The sequence below is a fragment of the Geospiza fortis genome, unplaced genomic scaffold (genome assembly GCF_000277835.1).
Source record: "Geospiza fortis unplaced genomic scaffold, GeoFor_1.0 scaffold130, whole genome shotgun sequence".
NCBI classification, from domain to species: domain Eukaryota; kingdom Metazoa; phylum Chordata; class Aves; order Passeriformes; family Thraupidae; genus Geospiza; species Geospiza fortis.
The window spans coordinates 17,117,186-17,140,309 of record NW_005054300.1 but is presented as its reverse complement, the minus strand read 5'-3'; the positions used below and the strand labels follow the sequence as shown (position 1 = coordinate 17,140,309).

Below are 23,124 nucleotides of genomic sequence, written 5' to 3'. Positions count from 1 at the left end.
CCTGGAGATTTTTAAACCATTTCAGATTCTCCCTGAATCACCACATCCAGGAGTTAATGCATTCACTGCTGCAGCATTTATAAGGATCTGGCTGTCAGCTTCAAGCCCCACATTTTCCTATTGTCTCTAAGAGTACAGTTCATTAATGCCTTCAATCTTGATTACAGCTGATTACAAAGATGCCACCATTCTGCAGAAACAAAATTATCAAAGAAAAAGAAATCTGAAAAACTATTATCTGTCGAGCCTTTGAGAACTTCACTTGATATTAAAACAGGTAAAGCAACATAATTCAGTCTCAAGAAGGCTCTCTATTCCATTAAAATTTTGACATTGATGAAAAAGCTTTATAAAGGGACATGACAAGTTATCATCAATTACTGCAGTGTAACTTGAATTGAACTTTAGCACGGTGGGCAGGTGCAGACCCAGGATTATGAACAGAGTCTTAGCCAGCGGCCAGTTTTCTCCCTCATTGTTTTGAATTTGCTTCATTATTAATAGGTCTAGGGGAGGAAAAAAAATATTTTAAAAAAGAGAATCCCAATGCCCCTTAATTTATCACCTTTATCTGTGGCCCAAAGTAAAAGCATCCAAGACTTCTCAAAGTGCATCGACTGTCTCCTTGGCAGACCGAGTATTTTTAGCCCACTGGATGTGAGCTGCTCCCGAGAACAGATGGGTTAGCACTCCAGGCATTTCATGGCTGTGTGTGCACTGCTGTAGAACAGAATGAATAAAAAATGACCTGGCTGTGAAATCCTTATTCCCCACTTCCATCTCATTGACTTCAACAAATTGTGTACATGTCTCCTCCCCAACAGGAAATCAAGTCTGCCAGTTTCACAATGCCTCCTGGTTTCCTCATTAGAAACTGATTCTTATCTAGGGTGGGGAAGGGGAAGGTTTGTTTGTTTGTTTTTTCTTTCATAGTAATATTTCAAGGTTTCACAAGTTTTCTCACTCTCTCCTGATCCTGCCTTCTCAAATAATCGGTGGTGTTTGGCAGAGGAGCTGATACAACACTGACCTGGAACTCTAAAGTGCCTGTTTCTAGTCCAGCCTGAGGAGAACAAGTGGAATCCAAGCTACTCATTTTTGCTACACCACCACAGCTGTTCTGTGGCATGTTTCACCTTTGCGAGGAGCTGGTATATTGCAAATGCTTCCATTTGGTATTTGAATGTGTAGTCTGAACTTTGTATTTCTTAATCACAAACTTTTATCCAGAAGGAGATGTCTATTGTGATTGATCACAATGACAACTTGGAAAATTAGATACTTTTTTTTCTACAAATGTTCATTAATGGGCTTGGTCTTTTACATAACCATTGATAGAATTAGCCTTTGCAGAGAAACTGGAACAGTAGGTCTAATTTCCTTTATGTTATTTATTATTCAATTTAAATTAATTACTTTTTGATGCTTAGACTTTTTAGCAGTGTATAAATGTAAATCATACTCTAAGGATCCAAGCATGTAACACAATATATTCAAAATTGTGGACAAAATGCATCCATACTTTTTTTTCTAAACTCACTTTCCTAGCTTCATTTTTTTTCTGGAGAAAATTATCTGGGGTCTTAGTTAAACCTTCACAAATTTATTTCAGTCATCAGATCAGATGACTGAAATTTAATGGGCTTGACATTTTGAGTAACTGTTCCCTGGGTATTTTAATTCTCCCTTAAAAGGAAACTAGCATTAAGGGAGAGAATGGATACCTAATGAAATGTCAAAAACATTGAATATTTGCATTGAATTTGGAGCATAATATAGTACATTTTCTTTTAGAGATTATTAAAAATATAAATTTTTTTCTGTGTTAAATTTGAGCACATAAAATTTGTGTTAAATTTTCATATTTTCTGCAATTAAAAATGCCCTTAGATAATTTTAGTCTTTTTTTATTTTTTACTCTAAGGAGATGAAACAATTTCATGAAGCTTGGCATTTTGAAAACAGAACATTTCTCCATTAAATAGTGTCAATGGAAGATTTTAGAGTAGCTCTGGGGAAAGGGAAAAGTGATTTTAACAGGCAGCCCTGATAAAAAAATTTCATATTTATCAACTAAGGATTGCCACATGAACTCCAGCAAATGATGTGGGAGCTCAGCATTGGAATTCAGTGAATATTTTTTGTCCCACAGAATGGTTTGCTTGCCTACATGTGTCTCTACTGCTTTCTTATTTAAAAATCAGATTCCAATATATCTTATAGACTACTGAAATTCAAAATAAATTAAGTAGCATTATGTGAGTACAGCATATAATAGGTAGCAAAATATTGGCTGAAGGCAGACTGGAACTTATGCATTGCTGTTAGAATTTTATTTTTGTCTTGGATTCCTTGAGAGAAAAAGTCAACAGTAAAAATGATAATGAAACATATACTTTAACACTTCTTCATTACATTGGATTTGAACAACTTCCTAAAAAGATATTTCACATTAGCATCTGGCTATCATGAGCAAAAAGACTTTGAGAATCAAGAACAGACATAAATGCAACAGGCTGGCTATCTTACTAATTGCAGTGCAGTGTTCACTGTACAGCACTCATAAATGACTTGCTGTAGTCCATTATTAAGATTAAATTTCTAGATGGGAAGATATTTTCTTGTTTACAATGCTGACATTTCCTACAGGAGAGCAGAATGACCAGGGATACCTTTATTCTTCACTGAGTTTTTAAGTGCTGTGAAAATTACACTGGCAAACTCATCATATTTCATGTGGTAAGCAGTACGTGGTTTCTACATTTGTAAATCCTGACATGCATTATACATTTTACAATTTTCTGCCCCAAATAAACTACAAGAATACTTAGTAACTTTTGTCTAAGACAACTATGTCTGATTTTCCTTTCAGGCAGTCCATGCTCTACCAGCTTGTAGAATACAAGGTGCATTACACTTGGCCACATCTTCACATGCATTGACCATTAATAACAACAATCATGCCATTAAAATAATTAACTTCTACCAAACAAAAATTTGCAATCACTCTCAGTCTACACACCCATAAAGAAAATATGTCTTCACTGTGTTCTTGATCCACACTCCTTCTGTATCATTCCTGGGGCACTGTAATGTTATTACTGAACAACTTTGGGCTTTTTTCTTACCACTAGGAATTGCTTCCTGTTGCTGTTGTGTGAGGGAGAAGTAGTGACAACACTAGTTCGAATGGTAAGCTGGAAAACCTGTGCATCTCAGGAAGTACTTAATCCAAGCTTTGCCTGCTGTTATATGGAAATTTGTATGGAATAAAACAGTCCTACCTCCTCCCTTTTCTCTCCGTGGCTTGTGAGCTTGGGACCTTCTCCCACCCACAGTTGTCATTAAAACTGAGAACGGGGGTGAAATGGCAGCTGAACTTTGAAGGAGTCATTAACGTGCCAAGTGCTTTCTCTGTACATACATCACAAGGACACAAATAGGACCAAACTAAATGTCCACTCTCTTTTGAAGTTATTTCTCTTCTATAAGAAAAGTCACTTATTGTTAAGATTCCATAAAATGTTACCTTCATTTAAAACTAGTGGAAGAAATTCCAAGAGAGAAGAACCCAAATGCATTGAAGGCTCCAGCCTAGTAGAAAATTTGCATTAGCTACAGGCCATCATGTAAATATACAAGCTACAGGATTAATCACTAGCAGTAAACAAATATTTGAAGAGATGCTTTCACACAGCACTTGCATGGCAAGAAATTAGCTATAAAAATCAATTACGCATCATTATCATCTGACAGTATGTATCCAGGAGATTCATCTCAGGAAACACAAAGCAAGCATCTGGTCAAGTGCAAACACCTCATTCTGCAATTGATAGCCTGGCCAGGAACACATTTCAGAGAGGTCATTTACCCCATCCTCTTGGGAAGGGAAAAATGAATCTTAAAGTAAAGCCACAATAAGACATAAAAGAAAGCCAGTCCTTGAAAATCATTGAAAAATAAGCTCTGACCTGTAAATTATGGAAACAAATTTATTGATACAAAGAGAAAAGCTTCTCCCACTGTAAGCTACCACAGCCTAGCAGGTTTGTGTTGTGGTAGATGGAAGAATTTAGACTGCAGTGAAATATAGTGTAACTTCATTAATGCTCAATATTCAGGTTTCTGGTGTTTCAAGCGAAGTCTGAGCAGAAGTGGATCCCTGGTTCATACAAAAATGAAGTCTTTTACTGTAGTCAGTGTATTAATACTGCTTCACTTCAGCCAAGAAATAGGTTTAATTTGATTCAAGGTAACTGAAATCTAGTGGAAATTCTCCCTCTGAATTTGTTTTTTTGAAATAGTTTCTACTCAGCCTGAAAATTAATCTCTGTTATAAAAACAATTTTTAGGTATCTCCTTCTTGAGGGAGGTGTTATTTAGCTTAGGATTTGTTCAGAACAATAGGGAGTTAGTACCTAAAAGAATAATCCAGGATATCTATTATAAAATTAGTATGCAACACTCATACTACATCATTATTCCATTAATTACAAGAGTTAGACTGGCATCTACTTTCTTTGAGTAGCCTTGGAAATCTCATTCATGATTGCTGTCAATTTCTTTACTTGGATTTTTTTCTTTTTTAGAGAAGAGGCCAGTATTAAATTGGAGATGTCTGTGTACAGTAACAGATTAAAACAAAATTCAAAAGAACAGATGAATCTGTGCATCTATGAAGAAGCAAGAATCAATCCTCAAGAGAGGCTTTTTTCAAAGAAACCTGCAAACAAGCTTTGGACCTTGTGTGCAATATTTTATTGGTGTGAAACAGATATGAGGAAAGTTAATTAATTTTAAAGTTTAAAAGTTTACCTTAATGCCATGGCATTTTTCTTTATGAAACACAATTACCGAAGCAGATCTCTCAGTGAACTCCTGGTGGTCGCATCAGCAAGAAACATTGATAGAGAATAGCGTAGGGAAATTCCACAACATGCCCCTCTTACTACTCACCAACAGTTACCACCAGGAAAACAGGTCAGGCAGCAAGACTGAAAGGTCCCAGGGGAAGAGCTAAATCTCCCCATGGCAGCCAAGGAAATGGCAGCACCAGGACCATTTTTCAGCCAGTGAGGAAGAGCTGCAGCCAGCACTACATGGAGAGGCAGGCAGAGGGAAGCATTCAAGGCTGCAGCACAGACCAGCCCAGCTCTTAGAGATTCAAGGGTGCCAAATCTACCTCCAAGGTAGATTTAGCTCAAAACTGAAATCTTCCAGTCTTGCAGAGAGAAAAAGAGGTAGCAGTGCCTGGTCTTCCTCCCAGGGCAGCAAAAATCCAAAATGCTTTCAAAAGAACAGGATAAGCACATTTTGCCCTTTCTTATTTTCTTAATTTTCCATATTTACTCCTTCACTGCTTTATCTCCTATTCTTCCTACTAACTGGGCTACATTTTCATAGTCCTCTTATTGTCTTGTTGCCCCCTTAGGCAACAAGAAGCACCTGTTAACTTAGAAAACATCTCCATGCCTGTACTTCACTCAAGTATATTGGCAACAGCTGCACATCTCTACCAAGGAAAGCTTCTGTTTTTAGTTTCTGCTAGCTATGATCTCCTTTTATTTCCTTCAAAACTTATCTTCAGCCAACTGCACAGTATTTCATTGCAGCTGCTTCTGGTTTTATATTGTTTAGATTTCTTTCTTGGTAACTCTATGAATTGGCTGAATACTTTTTATTATTTCTGTGGGGCTTAAGGGAGAAAAAACAAGCAATTCCTTTACTTGTGAATTCTGCCATTTATTAGGAGAGTAAAACTCTCAGGAGAAATTGCAGTATTCCAAGTAATATCATTTGCAGGGGAACTTAAAAGGACTTTATTTTAAAGCTAGGTAAAACTTAGAGTGAGAAATTGATGACAGACAAAAAATTAGAAAATTAGAATTAAGAAATGTGCTCTGAAGTGAAAATAATGTTAATCACATCACACGAGGCCACATAAGCTAAAGAGCTATTATTTCCAGGCCTTCTTAAAGCTGAACAAAACACAAGCAGTTGCTGGGAACTGTGTCACTAGAAATAAATAGCATTATTAGTAATAATAGTATAATATTAGTAATAATAGTATTATTATCAGCTTCTGAATGTGAATTGCATGTGGAACAAGTTCTTCAATATTCTTCTATAAACATTCACAGCATTGTGTTGAGTAATCTTCTGAAAACTTTGGAATTTGCATGTCTTCTATCATGCCTAGTGCCTTTTCCAGAGAAAAGGTAGCATTTCCTGGGGTTTTTTTGTTGTTGTTCTTGGTTGATTTTCTTCAGTGCATAAAGGCAAAATACCAGTCTACAAAGACACCCAGGTGCTTAATCCTCTACAGTCACCTACTGCTTTCTGACCTCAGAGATATGTCTGTGGATACTTATATTTTTTATAATTTTAAAGGTCCTTTTCCATTGTCCTTTAAGTAAAGGTCGAATTGTTCCATGAAAAAACTGTGCAGCTGTGAATAACCTGAGGCTGATGTGGTTCTTGAGATGCCTCTGAAGGAGGGAGAAAGTGCAGAGCTGGTTTTCTCAGAGAAAGCAGATCTTTTTTGCTTATTTGCTGTGTCCTGACTTGCTTTGTTCCAAGGTGCTAACAGTAACTATTTAAAACCTCCTGAGCCAGTGTGGCAAGTGATTAGTACAGAAACTGCCCAGTTGTCTCTGTGGGAAGTTCAATAGAATTTTCTTTTCATGGGCCACAAACATTGACGGATTAAATCACACAAAACCCAATGTTAACAGAAGAAAAGGTTCATGACCAAGAATGAAGCTTGTGTACAAAAATTTGTACTTTAATATGAGCTAGCCATAGTATTAATTATTAAAAAAATACTGTTATTACTACCACAAATATTTACTGTTGTAGCACCTGAAATGTTTAGTGTGCTTTATTGGCTTGGATAAGACAAGTTTTTTTTTCTGGTTGATTTTACCATCTAGATCAGACAGAGTACAGAAGGTAACAATGAGTCAAGAATCAATGACTTTGAGGAGAAAGGGTTCATGAGGCAGGAGGTTCAGGAGAGGTCTCTCCTAGATTTTGAACAGAACCCCACAGGGCTCAGAGACTGCCCAAAGCAGTAGCCAATAGAAACATGCTTAGTGTGCCTTTCCTAAGTGTACTGTGATGAGATTTCATTATTTTTCTAGTCCAAGCACTAAGCACCTGCCCCACAGATCTAGGCTTCTGTTCAATTTTCATGGGGTTAATATTTATGGTAAATGGCTCAGGAACACATTGTGTGCATCTTGGTTTTACACATAAAATAGCATGATGATAATATAATTAGCTGTACCGTTTCTATGTATAAATTTACCAGCCCCACCCTCTCATAACTCAGGAAAGGAAAATACCCAGTCCTATAGCAAAGTAAAGCTAGCAATATCCACTGTGACTCTTGCACAGTGGAAAAGCAGGACAAGGCCAGTGAGAGAATTGCAGCAAGTCAAACAGTTTCCTTTAGAATAAACTGACCACTTACTATACAGGAGTAAAGTTCCTTCCAAGGCTTTTGGGCTCCATGAAAATGTAAATAAAATGTGTTTGACCTTTGTCTCTGCTGTGGGGAACTTTGTAGGCCGGAATTCAAAAGAAAAAGGGCAACTTTCAAGCTACACCTAATTACATCCACAATCACAAACTTCACCGGGATGTTTGAAGGCTGCTTCTCTTGTCATCAAAGAGCACCACTGGGTAATGAAATTGTCAACAGAAACTGTCAAACCTTGCTTTGGAACACAGAATCTGTTCACCAACACTGATACAGTACTCTGTCAATGGCTCCTGCCCATGCTTCTTGCAGTATACAACATGAGAAAATTAGGACAGGAACACAGCATTCTGTGCAATTGGCTACAACCCCTTGAAAACTTTTTGGAAGTAGTCCTCTTTTGCAATTTGCTGGTAATTTCTCACCTTTCAAGTGCTAGCAGTATGAATAACGATGATGATAATTCAGATGCAAAACCAGAAATATTTTAGGCCTCCTAATGAGGATACTTTTTGGCCACAAGACCAGTGGCTTTGAAAATGGGTTAACTACTTCCATTGTTTACTTGTGTAACTATCTATTACTACAGCTATCCAGAATGCATTCCTGTTGGTCCTGGATCAGTTATTCAAATAAAGGGCTGTAGTCTGGTGGGTTCTTCTGCTGTCCACATGGCTCCAGGAGTAGCTCCCCACCTGAGGACGTGATGATTTCTTCCTGGAATGATAAAACCAATTAAAATACCAAAGATCTAAACTGCACCTACCTTCTAAGAATAGCAATGAAGGCTATCACTCCTCTGTAACTGGCGAGCAACTATGAATAAACACTTGATAAAATAATTACAGACCAGCAAAGGGATCTTACAGGTTAGTCATGTTCTTCATGCTCTGTTTGTCTTATTTATGCTGGTAGCAACTTGTGCTACTATCAAGCAGTGAAATCAGCGCGCACAAGTGACTGATTTGTACTATTTGTAAGTTGCTGCACTATTTAGGAAGTCACCTACAGATGCTTCTAGAGGCTGTTCTCATGGGTTAATTGAACAGACAGATGCCAGTCTTACCATGCTGCTACCCCCAGGCAGACTGAGCAGGAGCTCAATGTTGAGTGCTCACACACAACAGTAAGAGCTCTCTGACTGATGACAGCAAGGTGAAAGACATCACCCTTGCTAGGAAAAGGCAGTCTGTACTCACAGCACCTATGCACAGAAGATGCACACTCACACCACGTTCTGTAAGGTTTGTTCTTCCAACTAATGGTTACCACCCCCTTGTGTCTGCCAACTGAGTTGCTCAAGTGACCTCTCAGTTTTTTAATCAAAACGAAACACAGTGAGTCAATCAGTATAAGCAAGTAAAAAATTAGTTATGCCAGCCCTCCTCAGGCCCTTAAAAAAAATCCATGCAACCTCTGGGGTGGGGAAGTATACTCTTGCTAAAAATAGTCAGGAGGAAAGCAGAACCTTTTCCAAAATATATAGCGATAGCTGCAAGGGAAAATGTGCCCACAGCACAACCAGTCACATACAGATTGCTTGGGGTTACCAGGAGGCTTTGGGACAATTGACAGTGTACTTCACCAGAGAGGGCAGGCAGAAAAGCCTCTAAGAAAACCAAGTGACAGACAGGATAAAATACCTCCTGAGGTGATTGCTAAAGGTACCAGTTTTAATACAGCCATAAGCTACACAGGGAAAATAGAACTGTGTGTTGGCATTAAAGCTGAACTGGTTTCCTTCATAGGCTTTCTGCTGGGGCAGCTATTAACTCTTATCATGGGACACCAAAGCAAGTTTTTTCCTTTTTTTAAATGGCAGGAACTAAAATCCATTCTGCTTCTGACAAGTGCTCTACTGCTGTCTGTAAATAGATGTGTTCCTTATACAGTGCTTGCCTAACGTGAGTTCTGATGAAAATATAGGAATATAGCTGGAGCACAGATGGCTGGGATTGGTTGTCACCATCACCAGGAGCAGAGGGGAAACTACATTAGCCAGAGGTTCCACATCCAACACTTACAATCTGCATTTGAGGTGTTGCATGTTTGCTTTTCTTTCCCTGACAAAGCCCTGGTTACATTCTTCCAGGTGCACTGGGGCTGGCTGGCTGGGATGGAACTTCACAGCTGCCTGTGCTCCAATGTGACATTGTGTTTTGAATTTGTGGCTAAAACAGTGTTGATAACACACTACAGTTTTGGCTATTGCTGATCACTGCTTACACAGACAAAGGCTTTCTCTTTTTCCCACTCAGGCCCTGCTGACAGAGTAGGCTGGGAATAAGGGAGAACTAGGAGGGGGGACACAGCCCAGTTGGTTAACCCAAATTGGCCAATATGGACATTGTGTACAAGAAGGGTGTCAGGGATTTGAGCTTCCAAAGTGGCCACTGAGAAAGGTTTATTTAAATTAGGGGAGGACATATATTTTAGTCAAATGTCACACCTACCATCTCCCTATGTGGAAATATAATTTGTGGACATTTAATGTCATAGTGATCTCTGAGGGGACACTAAGGCAACACTAAACAGATACTGCAAAACAAGTGAGATAAATCAAGATTTTAAAAAAAAGGGGATTTAGAAGAAAAATAACCTGAGACTGAATACTTAAAAAATTAAAAGCTGTGAAGAAAAGGAGGAGCAAAAAATTTATAGAATTACTCTGAGACGAGAAAAAAAAGATAAAATAGGATGGGGAACTAGAAAAGAAAGGATGAAGAGGAACTATAAGGGTGGCTAAGAAAAAAAACAGAATTAAAACTGATGAAGATAGGGAGATGCCAGATGAAAACAATTTATGCTTTCAGAAACAGTGCTACTATTTAGTTATAGTCTGGCAACAAGAAACAGTACCTAGAGGTAAAGTAATTCAAACTCATCTAAAATAGAATAGTAAATTCCTCTTTCAAGATTGTTTTGGGTAATAAGAAGTGACCCTTAATACACCCCTAAAAGAGAGCCCCTCCATGTTCCCTTTTTTTAGTGCAGGGTCACACTCTTGCTTTTGCACATTACAGCCCTCACATCAAAGGTAGAAGAATGCTGAAATTTCATTGAAAGACCTTTCTATGGTATTTCCAATCCAATTTTCCACAGCAAAAAGGCTCAGAAAGCGTTACATCTGTCAGCCCTTATTAGGCCATTTGTAGCCAAGGAGAGTACACACTGTATAAAGGGACACAAGTACATACTGGAGCATTTGAAAGAAGGGGAAAAACCTTCTGATTCACTGCAACAGAAGTATGAATGTTACAGATGGGTTTAGTGTACAATATTCTTTCCCACTATGGTCATTCCTATTTTCCAGTGTGGTTTCAAGCTACATGGCTCCTCATTAAATTATTAATCCATTCCACTCAGCTATTGATCTCCACCTAGCAAGTGTTATACCTTGTGAAAATCAATCAGGTCTGTGAGTGTTGGGTGTCGGTTTGGATCCACCCCCAGGAAGCTGTAGAAATCCCCCGAAGCATCCACCAGGAAGTGCTTGAAGCCGTTCTGCTGGCGGTAGGACAACGCGTAGCCCCAGATTTTCTCACTGACTCGCACCAGGAACGCGCCTTCAGATTTATTCATCAACAACTCCTCTGCTTCCTGACGGCTGATAATGCCTGGCAAGAAAAAACCCCATGGTTATGCACGTAACAGGTCTACCAGAGGCAATCAAATGCAGCAAACACTGAACAGAAATGAAATCACAATGGTGTAACTTCTGAAGGCTGGAATGTTTCTAGGAGATGGAGACAATGTTTATGCTGTTTGCTTCTGAAGGCTAGCTGTAAGGGATTTGATGGAGTCTGGTGAGATGGTTTGTAATTTGATTATTAAGACTTGCTTTTCCCCATCCTTACTTCTTTTTCAAAGGATAAATAAATGCAACTGGCCTATCAAACCAGCAAATTCTGGACAAGCTGTCATTTAAGCAGACTAGCATAGCTAGGCACTGCAGCTTGAATTTGCAATGCATTGCTGATATTTGCAATTGTATTGCAGTTCTGCAGACTCTGTTGTCTTATAACTTCTTTATATGTCCTACAAAAGGAATGTAAAGTAAGTGCCAGGAGAAAAATAATGTCTCTGCTTTTGTACATCCACACACATACACAGGTAAATTGGAGGGAAAGGTTTAATGGGAGTAGAGTTTCAAAAACTCTCCCATTTTATTCTCTTGTGTTGGAAAAATCTTCATCTCTCTTGTTCCTTCTGATTCTGGGGCACAACACTGAAGTTGCTGGTACTTCTGCTTGCATAGAGGTTATAACAGAAAAAACCTATTCTGATGCCAACCTACAACAAATGTGTGATCAGAATTACACCTGGAACTGAACCAGGTCTTACCATCCACCCAGAGAGCCTGCTTCCAGCCTGTCTGGTCGGCCTAGAGGACAGTCAGCTCATGTCTCAATTATCTGTGAAACACCAGATGCTCACTCTCATCAGGAGCAGATGTTGAATTAGGCCATTCTGAATGTGAACATGGCACAAACGTCAGTAAATAATGTATGTACATGTTCCAAAGTTACTCTCTGTGGGGATAACTTTCTCCAAACAATGCATGTAATATTTAATGGAACTGCTTGTCATCCTAGAAACCTATACATGTCCTAGAGAGAGTTCCATGAAGCCACATTGTTTTAGTGTAATAACAAACACAGTTCAGGGATTATCAGTTTGCACAGAGATGGGTTCACCTGAAAGTTTGGAATGCTCTAATTAAGTCCTTAAGGAAAATTATGCATCTGGGAGACATAGGAAGGGACTGAGGAGGTCTAGGTATTAAAAGCAAGCACTGTGTGATATTTGGAAAGGTAAAAAAATATCTCCTTGTTTCAAATTTTTGTCTACTTTGAGAATATGAATTTCTTTTACAATTTTACTTGGTGCAGTGACAAAGGGCTCAATCTCAGTGGGGCTCAAGGTCCCCTTGGGAATACTGTAGTACTAAGCAGAAATGTACACATATATAGTCTGCTGAATGACACCCATTTCTCTTTTTTGAAGGACATTGCATCATCTTTGCACCAGACATGAAAAACAGGCAGTGCAAACATAAGCATTTGTTAAGAAACAGCAAGTAGCTAACTGCTCAGCAACAGTGTCAATTGATGCACTTTCCAAAATTAAAAATACTTTTATTGGAGGTGTTCCAAGATGAATTATTAAAAATTTTTGAACTCTGTTCAAACGAAAAGACAGTACCAATATGAATCCATATGACATTATGGGAAATGTATTATGGGAAGTTGCACCACCATATCCCAATACCAGGTACCCAAGAATTACACAAAAACTGATTCTGAAATCACAGTATCTGTTAACCCAGTCTTCTCTCAAACTGGCCTAATTTAAGTATGCATGAAATGTGTTATTAGTGATTATAATGGCTACTTCCTTGACAAATCTCTGCTGGAAATAAATGTAGATGAGCCACGCTACCAGTCTCGGAGCATTTAATGACAGGAAACGATTAACATTGCCATCACCAGCAAATACTACATTAATTACCATAAATCAGTATTTACACTGTAGTTCTAGATTGAAGGCATGCTGATAACTTTTGAGATAGGAAGTGGGTGTTGTGATAACTACCTCTTCTCCAAACAGTGCCAGAGCTGCTATGCAGCCCTGACAGGGAATGAGGTAGACTAGACAATTCAGCCTAGGTGAATATAGACAATTTGCAAAACAAAGAGAGTTGTAAGAAAAGAATTGTTGTATTATACAGTGAACACTATTGGCATATTTCTAGGGTTTGAATCACTATCAGGCATATAATATGAAATTTATTTAGCATTGATTAGTTTAATGGCAAACAATCTGTTCACCTGCTCTCAACTCCCAGCAGTGGAGCTAAAACACTGGAGGCTTCCACACAATGCCATCTTCTTTGCCAGACCTTAGTTGTGTTCTGGGCACTTCATATCATTGAGTAGGTAAGAAATGCTGCATTGCTCAAAGCCAAATTCTTTTTTTGTTTTAATTCTCTTTTCTGCTAAAGATGGTATAATAAATTATCAGCCAGCCACTCTCTTCCCTTTTACTGTCCTGATTCTGTTAATAGCTCACGAGAAACCATCTCTCCCCACCATCTCCTCCCTCTCCTTGCCTCCCAGTTATTTTATTTTTCTCTTGTTCAATTCTTCGGAGGATGGTTATTACAGCAATGAAAGTTTCTCTCTACCCTTTAAAAAACATTATCCTGTTCTCAAGACAATTGGAAAAAGAGTGACACTGTTCACTCCTGAGATGATCGTACAAAGACAGACAACATCTGTGAAATGCCTACATTTAAAATTGTGTTAACTAAAATCAGGAATCTTGGGTTTCCCAAGGCTCCAATATGAGGTATGGAATCGCAAATGCTCTTATCTGTGCTAGTTAGTACATTAATGACATATATTATATTGAATAGAAACCACTGATGCTTTGAAAACTAATTTCCCCTCACTCTCATTCTTGCTAATCTCTTAAAAAGATTAAAAAAAGGGAAAGCCCAATCCAGGTTTTGATGCTTATAGATATTAACAGCTTGGATTCTTAGCAGAGAGAATAACATTTTCTAAGACAGTTATTTCAAATCATAGAACATTCATCATCAACTGACATGTTCCTAACTAAAAGCTTCATTTTTAAAATACAGGACAAGTTTTAGATGATGATAGGCACATCTTAACATTTTTTTTTTTCGTAATTGTGTTCTGTTTACTGCCACCAATCTTTCAAACAGGAAAAAGAACATCCTAACATTTAGGATGTATTAAGCTGATGTGAATAGTGGTGAGTTCATTATTAGATAAATGAGCCCAGCTAAGAAATCCTAATGCTGCCTTCCAAGTTTACAGGAGCCTCAGCAGCAGAAAGTGCTATTCTGCAATATTCTGCAGTATTCTGCAACGACACCTCAGCTTCCCTCTCTACTTTCAGGGTTATCCTACATACATCCTTGAGTGAAACTCAAGATGTATGTATGTATTTGTTGCAAAAAATGCCACACCAAGCATGAACCCAAGGCTGATAAATTTTGCCAACAAGATAGACAATGTAATAGAAGCCTAGAATTATTTTTTCATGATTATACAGATAAAGTAACATCACATCCTTTGTTGTAACCTACCAAGGCTCTAAAGTACCACGTGCAATAGTCATGTCTATATAAAAAGATAATTCAGCCTTTAATGGTCAATATATTTTTAATACATGCACATGTATAAAATAAATATTATATATAATACATGTATATTATAATATATTAGAGGCCAGCTAAGGTTAGAGGGACAGCAGGTACAAACACAGCCCATTTTCATTTACCATTTTGCAATAGAAGCTATTTGTTGTGCTGATATTTTGATATTTTCTCTTTCTGTATTTTTTCCATTAGCTTGATCTCAAACACTCCAGTGCATGAGGTCTTACTCAGAAAAAGTGTTACAAATACTGGCAGGAATAAATGAGAACAATGTAATGAAAGAATTCATGGCAAAAGTGCTTTCACAATCATTATGAAAAGCCTTCTATCTTGTGCAAAATTGATTTGATGAACAATTATGAATATTCACATGTAATAAATGCAGAATAAAGAGACCATTCTGTTAATACAACTTAAGACATCTAACCAGGGTGATGTAGGTCACTAATCAGGATCCAAAACAGAGAGAAGCCAATACCAGCATCTCCTTTGTTTTCAGTAGGATTAGATCAAAGCCCAAATGAGTACAAATATGCCTGGCAATCATTACATGAATGATTCACATGCTAAAGGTCATAAATACACATTACGCTGAGAGCAAGTGTAAGCAGTAAATAAATAAGTAAACGCAAGGAATTATGAGGAATTAGCAGATAACTCCTGAATAGGAGGACTATATTTGGGACTATAGTTGTTCAATTATACAGGCAGATCTAATCAGAAAATATAAGAATATATAAGAATAGATATAATTTGAAAGATAGTGATAAAATGGCCATAAGAGGGAAGGAGCAGTTTGCCAAGCATCAGCCAAACCCTTCCATTTTTTTGAACTGAAAAACCGAGCTAGGCAGACATACTACTGCAAATATAGCATTTAGAATAAAAAAGTTCCCAATGGCAAATTTTTTTCCAAAAATCTCCAAATCAACTTGTTCTCTTCGAGACTTAATTTGAAAGTCAAAAGTTGGATTACACTTCACAATGAAAGAAAGAAAAAAGCTGAAGTAAATTTTAAGGAAAAAAAAAACACTATAGAAGCTCGAAAATAACTTTGTTTAGAACAGATTTTAGGGTCTTGGGCATTTTGAATCAAAAGTTGTGGTTTAGTGAGAGGAAAATACATCATACGTTTTTCTCCTTACTTCATTGTGATTTTAAAAAAATCATGCAGTTGGAAGTAAAGATCAAACCTGCCTGGGGCCAAAATCTGAATGATGGCAATCAGTTTTGAAAGAAATAAAGTAAACAGGAATTCAGAAGGGATTGATCCAAGTGCAGCCAGTGTGGTTTCAGAGGAGCTGACAGGCTCTGTCACATGGCAGTGTTAACATAAACCACTGCCAGGAGGAGCAAGAGCAGCTTCTGAGAACACTCTGAGAACCTCATGGAGGGGGCAGAGCTTCCAGAGCCCACAGAAGATGGAGATGCTCATGAGGAGCCAATACAAGGTAAGATGAAAACTGAAATTGGGGAACTAAAACTTAGAATAGATCTGACCTTTTAGAGGTCCCAAGATAAGGTGGGATAGTAGAGGCTTGGAGCAAGCACTCAAATGACGCTAGCAACCATCTCTGGTCTGGGGGAAGATGAAAAACCCAGCTCCTTCAGCCACTCAGAAAGAGCAAAAGCATAAAAGCAGGGAAGATGAAGTAGTGGCTTCCCTGCAGTGGAAGAACTAGAGCAGCTATGGTTTTATACTCTCAAGGAAAAGCATCACTCAAAGCAAGTTTCCTCAGGTTGACTTTTCCAATTCTCTCCCACAGATGCAAGTCTATACATGGAGTCTGAAAGTGACTGAATATAGTTCTGGTTGTTCATTGGGAAGGTCACAATTAATCTACAGCAGGGTGATGTCTAGACTGAATACTTTATGTCATCCTTGAGACTGCCAATGTCACACAGAATTTAAAGAACGCTGTTATCAGTACAGTGTTTTATGGACTGTGCTGCAACTGAAAGAGTCAAAAAATAACAAAGGGTCTAAAATACCACATATAATAGTCATGTCTATATAAAAAGATCATTCTGCCTTTAATTATAAAAAGTCATACATTGTCATTCCTCTGGTGTTTCCAATAGTATGCACAACTAAATACATGCATAAATATTTGCAGCAATAGGATCTTACAGTGTATTGCTATTGAAGAGGTTTCACCCTCTCCTTCCTTTTAGTCACAATGCTTTTTTGAATAATGCCACAAGAAGAGATCAATAGTATTGTGTGGGAAAAGCTAGAGCTGAGAGGTAACAATAGTTCTGCCTCTTCTATTCCAGAATAGAAGCAATAAAGGCCAGAAAGCAAAGCAAGGGAGTAAATCAAAGACATCTGGTAATAGAAACAAAGCTGTTGAAGCTATTCACCATCTGCTGTTAAGGCAGAACAAACTCACATGGGACTAGATCTTCAAAAGAGTTCTGTTTCCATTTAGACATTGAAATAAATGGCCAAGCTTAGTAAGAAAACCAACAAATAACAAAACAAAAATTCAATAAAAAAACCCAAACACAAAACCAGCACAATGACTGGCAGGTTTGTTGAGGTTTGGGAGGGAATTGTGGTTTTTTTGTTGGTTTGTTTGTTTTCCAAACTCTGGCTGGAAGTGTCATGGCAAGAACCCAAGAGCCAAGGGGCTCTGAATTCCTAGGTAAGGCTTTTGTTATTTACAGCTAGTAAGAATGCAGCTTTTTCATGCTGTGCTGCAGGTTGGTAATCTGATTCCTAGCAAGTAGTAATATTTATGGTCACAAAAATCCAAAACATAAATATGTGTAAATAAAACCTTCCTGTCTCCATAGAACTGCACTGGTAGACAAAGCTGGGTTGTATTTAGAAATCAACAGGTAAAACACACATTAGAAATATATTCACAGATGAGTTCTGTCAGGACTCAGGGGCCAGTATGGGTCCAGCCTTCTCTGAGCTACATAGGCAAAGCAAAGTGAGACTCTCTAGGGAGCCTCGGGACAAAGTTTTCTCTGCTCCACACTCACCACCTCTTCTGCACAATTTCAGGAGTTGAGCATGCAGTAACATATCTCAGATAGAGATAAATCTGCGCTGGGGAAAGGTGAGCAGGAGCCCATTAGCCATTCTTCACCATTCCTCTCCTTTGTAACCATCCTGGCACATTTCTGGGGTATGCAGAATTGGGAAGCAACACCTCAGCGAGATTCAGCCAACTCTCCAGTGTGCCTTGCTCACTACAGGAACTATGCCCTGGGCTATGCATAGACATGTATAGCAAACCAAGGCCCAGAGGAATAATGTATTTCTGATGGCAAGAGATCCCTTTAGGCAAGGATGAGGCACCCTGATAATCCATCATGTGCTAAATGAGCTCTCCTTGAAGACTTGATGCATATCTTGAATCTCTATACAGGAGAAATTCAAGGAAAAGTATCACAGGTAAAAATATATAGGACTGGTTTTGAGTGGAGTTTTTTAAAGGGGTTTTTTGTAGTGTTTTTTTGATTCGTTGGTTTGGGGTTTTTTTCTAATGTGTATTCAGCTCCCTGTTTTGTCAGGATACAACAGTTCTTAGAATAAAGCAAACTCTGTCCTCAGAAGATTTCTTAATTCCCTAAGAATAAGATTCTCTAAAAGGCAATTAAAAACCTACTGAAATTCTGAAAGGAATGTATACCTTACTCCCCTGGGAATCTTAAAAAATCCCATCTAAATGAATAATGCAGTAATAAAGAGTATTTTTCTTCAGGTTTACAGAAAATTGGGTGTGTTACATCCATTGTTGCCAGTTCAGCTTACAGTTAATTCCCTATGCACTCTGCAGAAAATATACCTCTTAATTGTCTCCTTCAGAGTTCATTCTACATCCAACTATCAAATACTGTAAAAACCCTTTATACCCACTGTCAAAACATTTACACCTCATTCACTAGCAAGCAGTGCAGCACATAAAAGACAGGTGTTGGCATTACTTGTCTGGCTATACCAGTGTATAATAGAGCTGTAAATTTTTCTGTTAATGTCTCCTCAAAGCCTCGTGTTGGTTTCTCCCTTCTTTTCAGAACAGCTTACAGAATGCATTAGCTGGGAGGAAAACAATTTAATCTCTCTCTTCTCTTTTTACATTATTGTCATGTATCAGAAGAAAATATAGCACAAAATACTTTTAACCTTTTATCTCATATATATATGTATATATTACTTTTTTGCTTTAGATATAGGCTCTTCTGACCTGAAATCCCAGCATTAAATCTCTGTTACTACCCTTTAATTTTTGTGAGTTTTCTCTTCTTGTCTAAATAGCTTCTGAAAATAAGCTTATGCTAAAAGATGGAGCAGTTAACCATTCAATTTTCAGTGGCTTCTTAAACTAAAATCCTGTGTGTAATTTAGTATGTATGAACAGTAAATTGTCAGAAATTGTGGGTCAAGAATATTTCATTTTGTACTGTTTTCCCTGTTGGAACACTGTCGTGTTTCAAAGTCAGAAGCCCCAATGATCTTCCATTGAGTGAACTTATATAAATATTCTACACTCAGTTATAGATACCTGCTATTTCCTGCATGTAGCATGGAAAATAAATATATGCATGAGGATGTCTTCAAACTTGAGAAAATATCAGTACATTAATCCAAGTAGGGAATTTTGTTACAAATATTATTCCTGTAGGATGTATTCACCTCCTTACAATACAGATGAGATTGAATTTTTATTTCTATTATGTACAAAATGCTATAGCAAGCTATACAGACAATCAACAAACTTCTGTGATGGGTGCAGGATGTGATACATGCAGTAGATATTAAGACCTTGTTGTATCTACTGAAAAATTGAAATTTGCTTATCCAGTAAAGCACACAAATATCTAACTAAAACCTGACAGGGCTAGAAATTGTACAGGGGAGTAATAAACACAGAGCAAATAAACTGATTTATGCTCTGATCGTGGCTCAGCAAACTGAAACACCTCTGTCCTGGTACAATAGTCACTGATACTGTGTTTTGTGTGCAAATTGAAGAGTGGGACTGTTTTTCCTAAAGGTTAGTGGGCAGTATTCATCATCCTTTCCCCAGGCAGACAGAATGTTTCTTTTATTCAGTCTTGGCCTTGGAAGCAAGAAACAAGAAACTTTAGTTTGTGGTCATCTTTTGCAAGCATTTCACTTGTTTACATTACTCACCTTGTAAAGGCTCATCTAAATTCTCAAAGTTTACTGAGTTTGAAAATGAAAGAGAAAAACCTTCTAGTATGCAAATTAGATCTAAATCAAGGGAATTTATGAGAAAACTGATATGTGCAAGAGGAGAGAAGAGGAAAGGCCCTCTTGGGACCTATTTCTTTTTCCAAAACTCTAGCCATCATTAGGCTCTTGTTTCTCCTAAATACTTCTGAGGGAAACAAAGACATGAACAAACATGAAAGACTGAGATTTACCAAACCAATTGCACAAAACAAAACAAAGTCCACAGCAAGATTCTTGTTTACTTTGGATTTCTGCAAAAAGGAAATAAAGAAGAAAAGTAGAAAGTAGAAAAATTAAAGTAGAAGAATTAAACTAGTCTTTTAGTAGAACCTTCCTGGCTTTATACAACTCATTCCAAGGCAACATTGCCAGATGACTCTCATTGCCAGGGGGAGCACATGGACCAAAGGCAAGAAGTAGCCTTGGCTGGGATGACCTTCCCGCAGAGATCTCAGAGCCCAGCACTGGCTGATGGGCAGTTGCAGTAGGGGGCATGGGGACACAGATCTCAATACACAGAGAATAGGGAAAGTTTGTGAAGCTGGAGGTAATTCTGGAAACAAAGGCTCCTTTAAAAAATAATTTAAAGAAATATGTAAAAGCAGAAATTATTTGCAATTCAAAATCAGCAGTCACTGAACACTTCACCCGCTGAAAGCACCACGATGAGAACTGAGTGCCAGTTCCCTGACTTGCTGTGCAAGCTGCATTTGGAACTCAACCCACTGCTCACTCAGCGTGTGGAGATGTTACTATTTCCCACTGCCTGCAAGTGAAAGACAAGGGTGAAAAACTGCAAGTGTTAAAACTACTGTCAGTCTCGGGGATTGTTTTGGAAAAAAACCTGTCTCCTCAGATTTTTATTTACTTGCAGCATCTTCCTTCTCTCAAGGCTATACGCACATTTAACCACCAGGATTTTCTTTTAAAAACAGTGTCAGAAGAAATACTTGTACTTGCAAATCTATGGGTGTTTAATCTCAACAAGAAAGACAAGCCAAGCACAAAACTTCAACTGTGCAGTCTTTTAAAACAGCTACATATTTTACTATCTCTGAAATAAGCACTGCTGACTGAAGTGTGGAATACTTTACAGGACATATAAATCCATAATCATTATTTTAAAAATTAAATGCGAATGGATATACATATATATATTTACTTATTTTAGCACCAGGTTCAGCTTCTGCACTACACATTCAATATATTGATGTTTCTCAATAAGTAAGTTGCTTCTTTTTGTCTTCAAATAATTTTGACATAAGAGAAATACCATATACTAACACCAAATATATATTTTTTCATTAACAGTCTTTCAGTATCGATATATTAGTTTTGATGCTTCTGAATTGTGAATACTTGGTTGCTTAGGCACACAAACATTTAAATTTGCAGTGCAGACTGGCTCCTTTGTGTAACCTGTTCTAAAACCATGGCCACATTTATGGGTATATAGAAAAGACAATAAATAATGATCATTCATTTAAAAAGGCTGCTGTGGGCTAAGAAAAAATGAACTCCATCCCAGCCAAAAGCAGGACATTACCCCACCATTTGCATACTCTATCATGACTATACCACTTGTAGAGGAAAACTGGATTTAATTCAGCACCCATGGATTTCATAATATCTACACTGTGGTAGATATTATCCTGAATAAATTATATAATAAATCAGCATAAACTCTGGCAAAACAGCTGGGGCCTGATTAGGCTTCTTAGCCTTGTATACTGTGCAGCCATTTATTCTGAGGCAGGTTTTCACCCATTACACCCATTTTTCCATCATCTAATTAAGTACAGAAAATAAAGAAGAATTAAAAAATAAGACCCATGTCCACACAGACTGGACTGAAATGATCAGCTGCCAAAAATCTTTCTAATAATAATAGCAATAAATTACTTAGAATTTTTTATCAAAATTAACAAGACGGCAACATTAAGTCCTCGTGCAGTTCCCTGTACCACTATTGCCATAGCTGTAAATGGCTAGGAAAGAGAGTAACTACATTTACTAAATGCAGGAAAGGAATTAATTGTTTAGGTAATAGGAAGCTACAGGCAAATTTCCTCAAGCCAAGTGAAAGGCAGAAAAATGGACAAGAATACTCTGAAATCATGGCAGCCACATGACACAAACTATAAAAAGGCAAACAAAAGCAAAGCTGATGTGTCTGTAACACTACATTTTATGAGTATTCCTGCCTTTATCATGTCATCTCCACTAAGCATTTGAGAAATTAAAAAACCCAGCAAGATAAAATAAAAACCCACTCACACAAACACACACAAAAGGTAAAAACAAAAAAGCAACAACTAAAAACTGGAGAGAAAAGCAGTGCATTCAGTCATGAGCCAAATTATAAAAAGCCTGCAATTCTTAGGGGTTAAAACTCAGAGAAAAACAAGAGTGCCACTTTCTCAAGCTCATCTCTAGAAAAATAGGAAAATAATTTTACAAAAAGGTCATTCTCAGGCATTCTTTCCTTCTTCACATTGTTATAAAGTTTTTCAGTAAGTCTTGTATAAAAGCAATAGAATGTTTCATTATAAAAATAAAGAATGTTTAAGAACCTTTTCAATACATATTCTAGTTTTTCATTATTTTTTTGAATTAAGATAAATCCCAACACTTCTAATTCAGACTTAGAAACTGAACTCACTGTCTTTATCAGAGGTTTCACATGTTTTACTTGGATGTAACAAAGCAACCAAAATATAGACTATAGCTTCAGGCAAACAGGAAATATATCCTAGTCCTATTTAGGAAAAATCTTGAAATAAATGAGATATACTGAATGAAAGCACATTTTAGAACACTGAAGAAAAGTTACCATGTTAGTGTTTATAAAGAGGAAGAAAACTGCGTTGGCTTTAGACTGGCAGATGGATTCAAATAATTTTCTGTATGATGCATCTCTGAATGAATCCTTCAATTACTTTCCATAAAGGCAATTAATCTGCTGTTCTACCTAAAACAAACAAGCTTCACAATGACTTCAATGAAAGAGCAAAGTAAAATGTTGACCTGAGTAATGACTCTTAGATATTCAAAATCTGCTTGTGTGTAAACTGAAAGCCAAAGCTCTCCGCAGACATCCATGCTTAGTAAGGTTTACTCACATGTCAAATTGCTGTGAACAAATGTCTTGAATAGTGTAACACAAAGTAGACATGGGTAGGAAAGGTTTTGTAACTCTACTGATTACTAACAGAGAGGTGATACCTAGGCTGG

General features: G+C 37.5%; 1 protein-coding gene across 1 annotated transcript in view; it reads right to left on the bottom strand.

Annotated features, from left to right (window-relative positions):
* Positions 1 to 8,107: 8,107 nt before the first annotated feature.
* The window catches only part of SH2D4B (SH2 domain containing 4B), a 57,291-nt gene continuing 42,274 nt past the window's right edge, over positions 8,108 to 23,124 (bottom strand). Inside the window, exons 7-8 of the mRNA XM_005417285.1 lie at positions 10,880 to 11,100; positions 8,108 to 8,200 (exon numbers count right to left, since the gene is read on the bottom strand). Of these exons, the coding sequence (XP_005417342.1) occupies positions 8,108 to 8,200; positions 10,880 to 11,100 (314 nt within the window). The remainder of the gene's footprint in view (positions 8,201 to 10,879; positions 11,101 to 23,124) is intronic.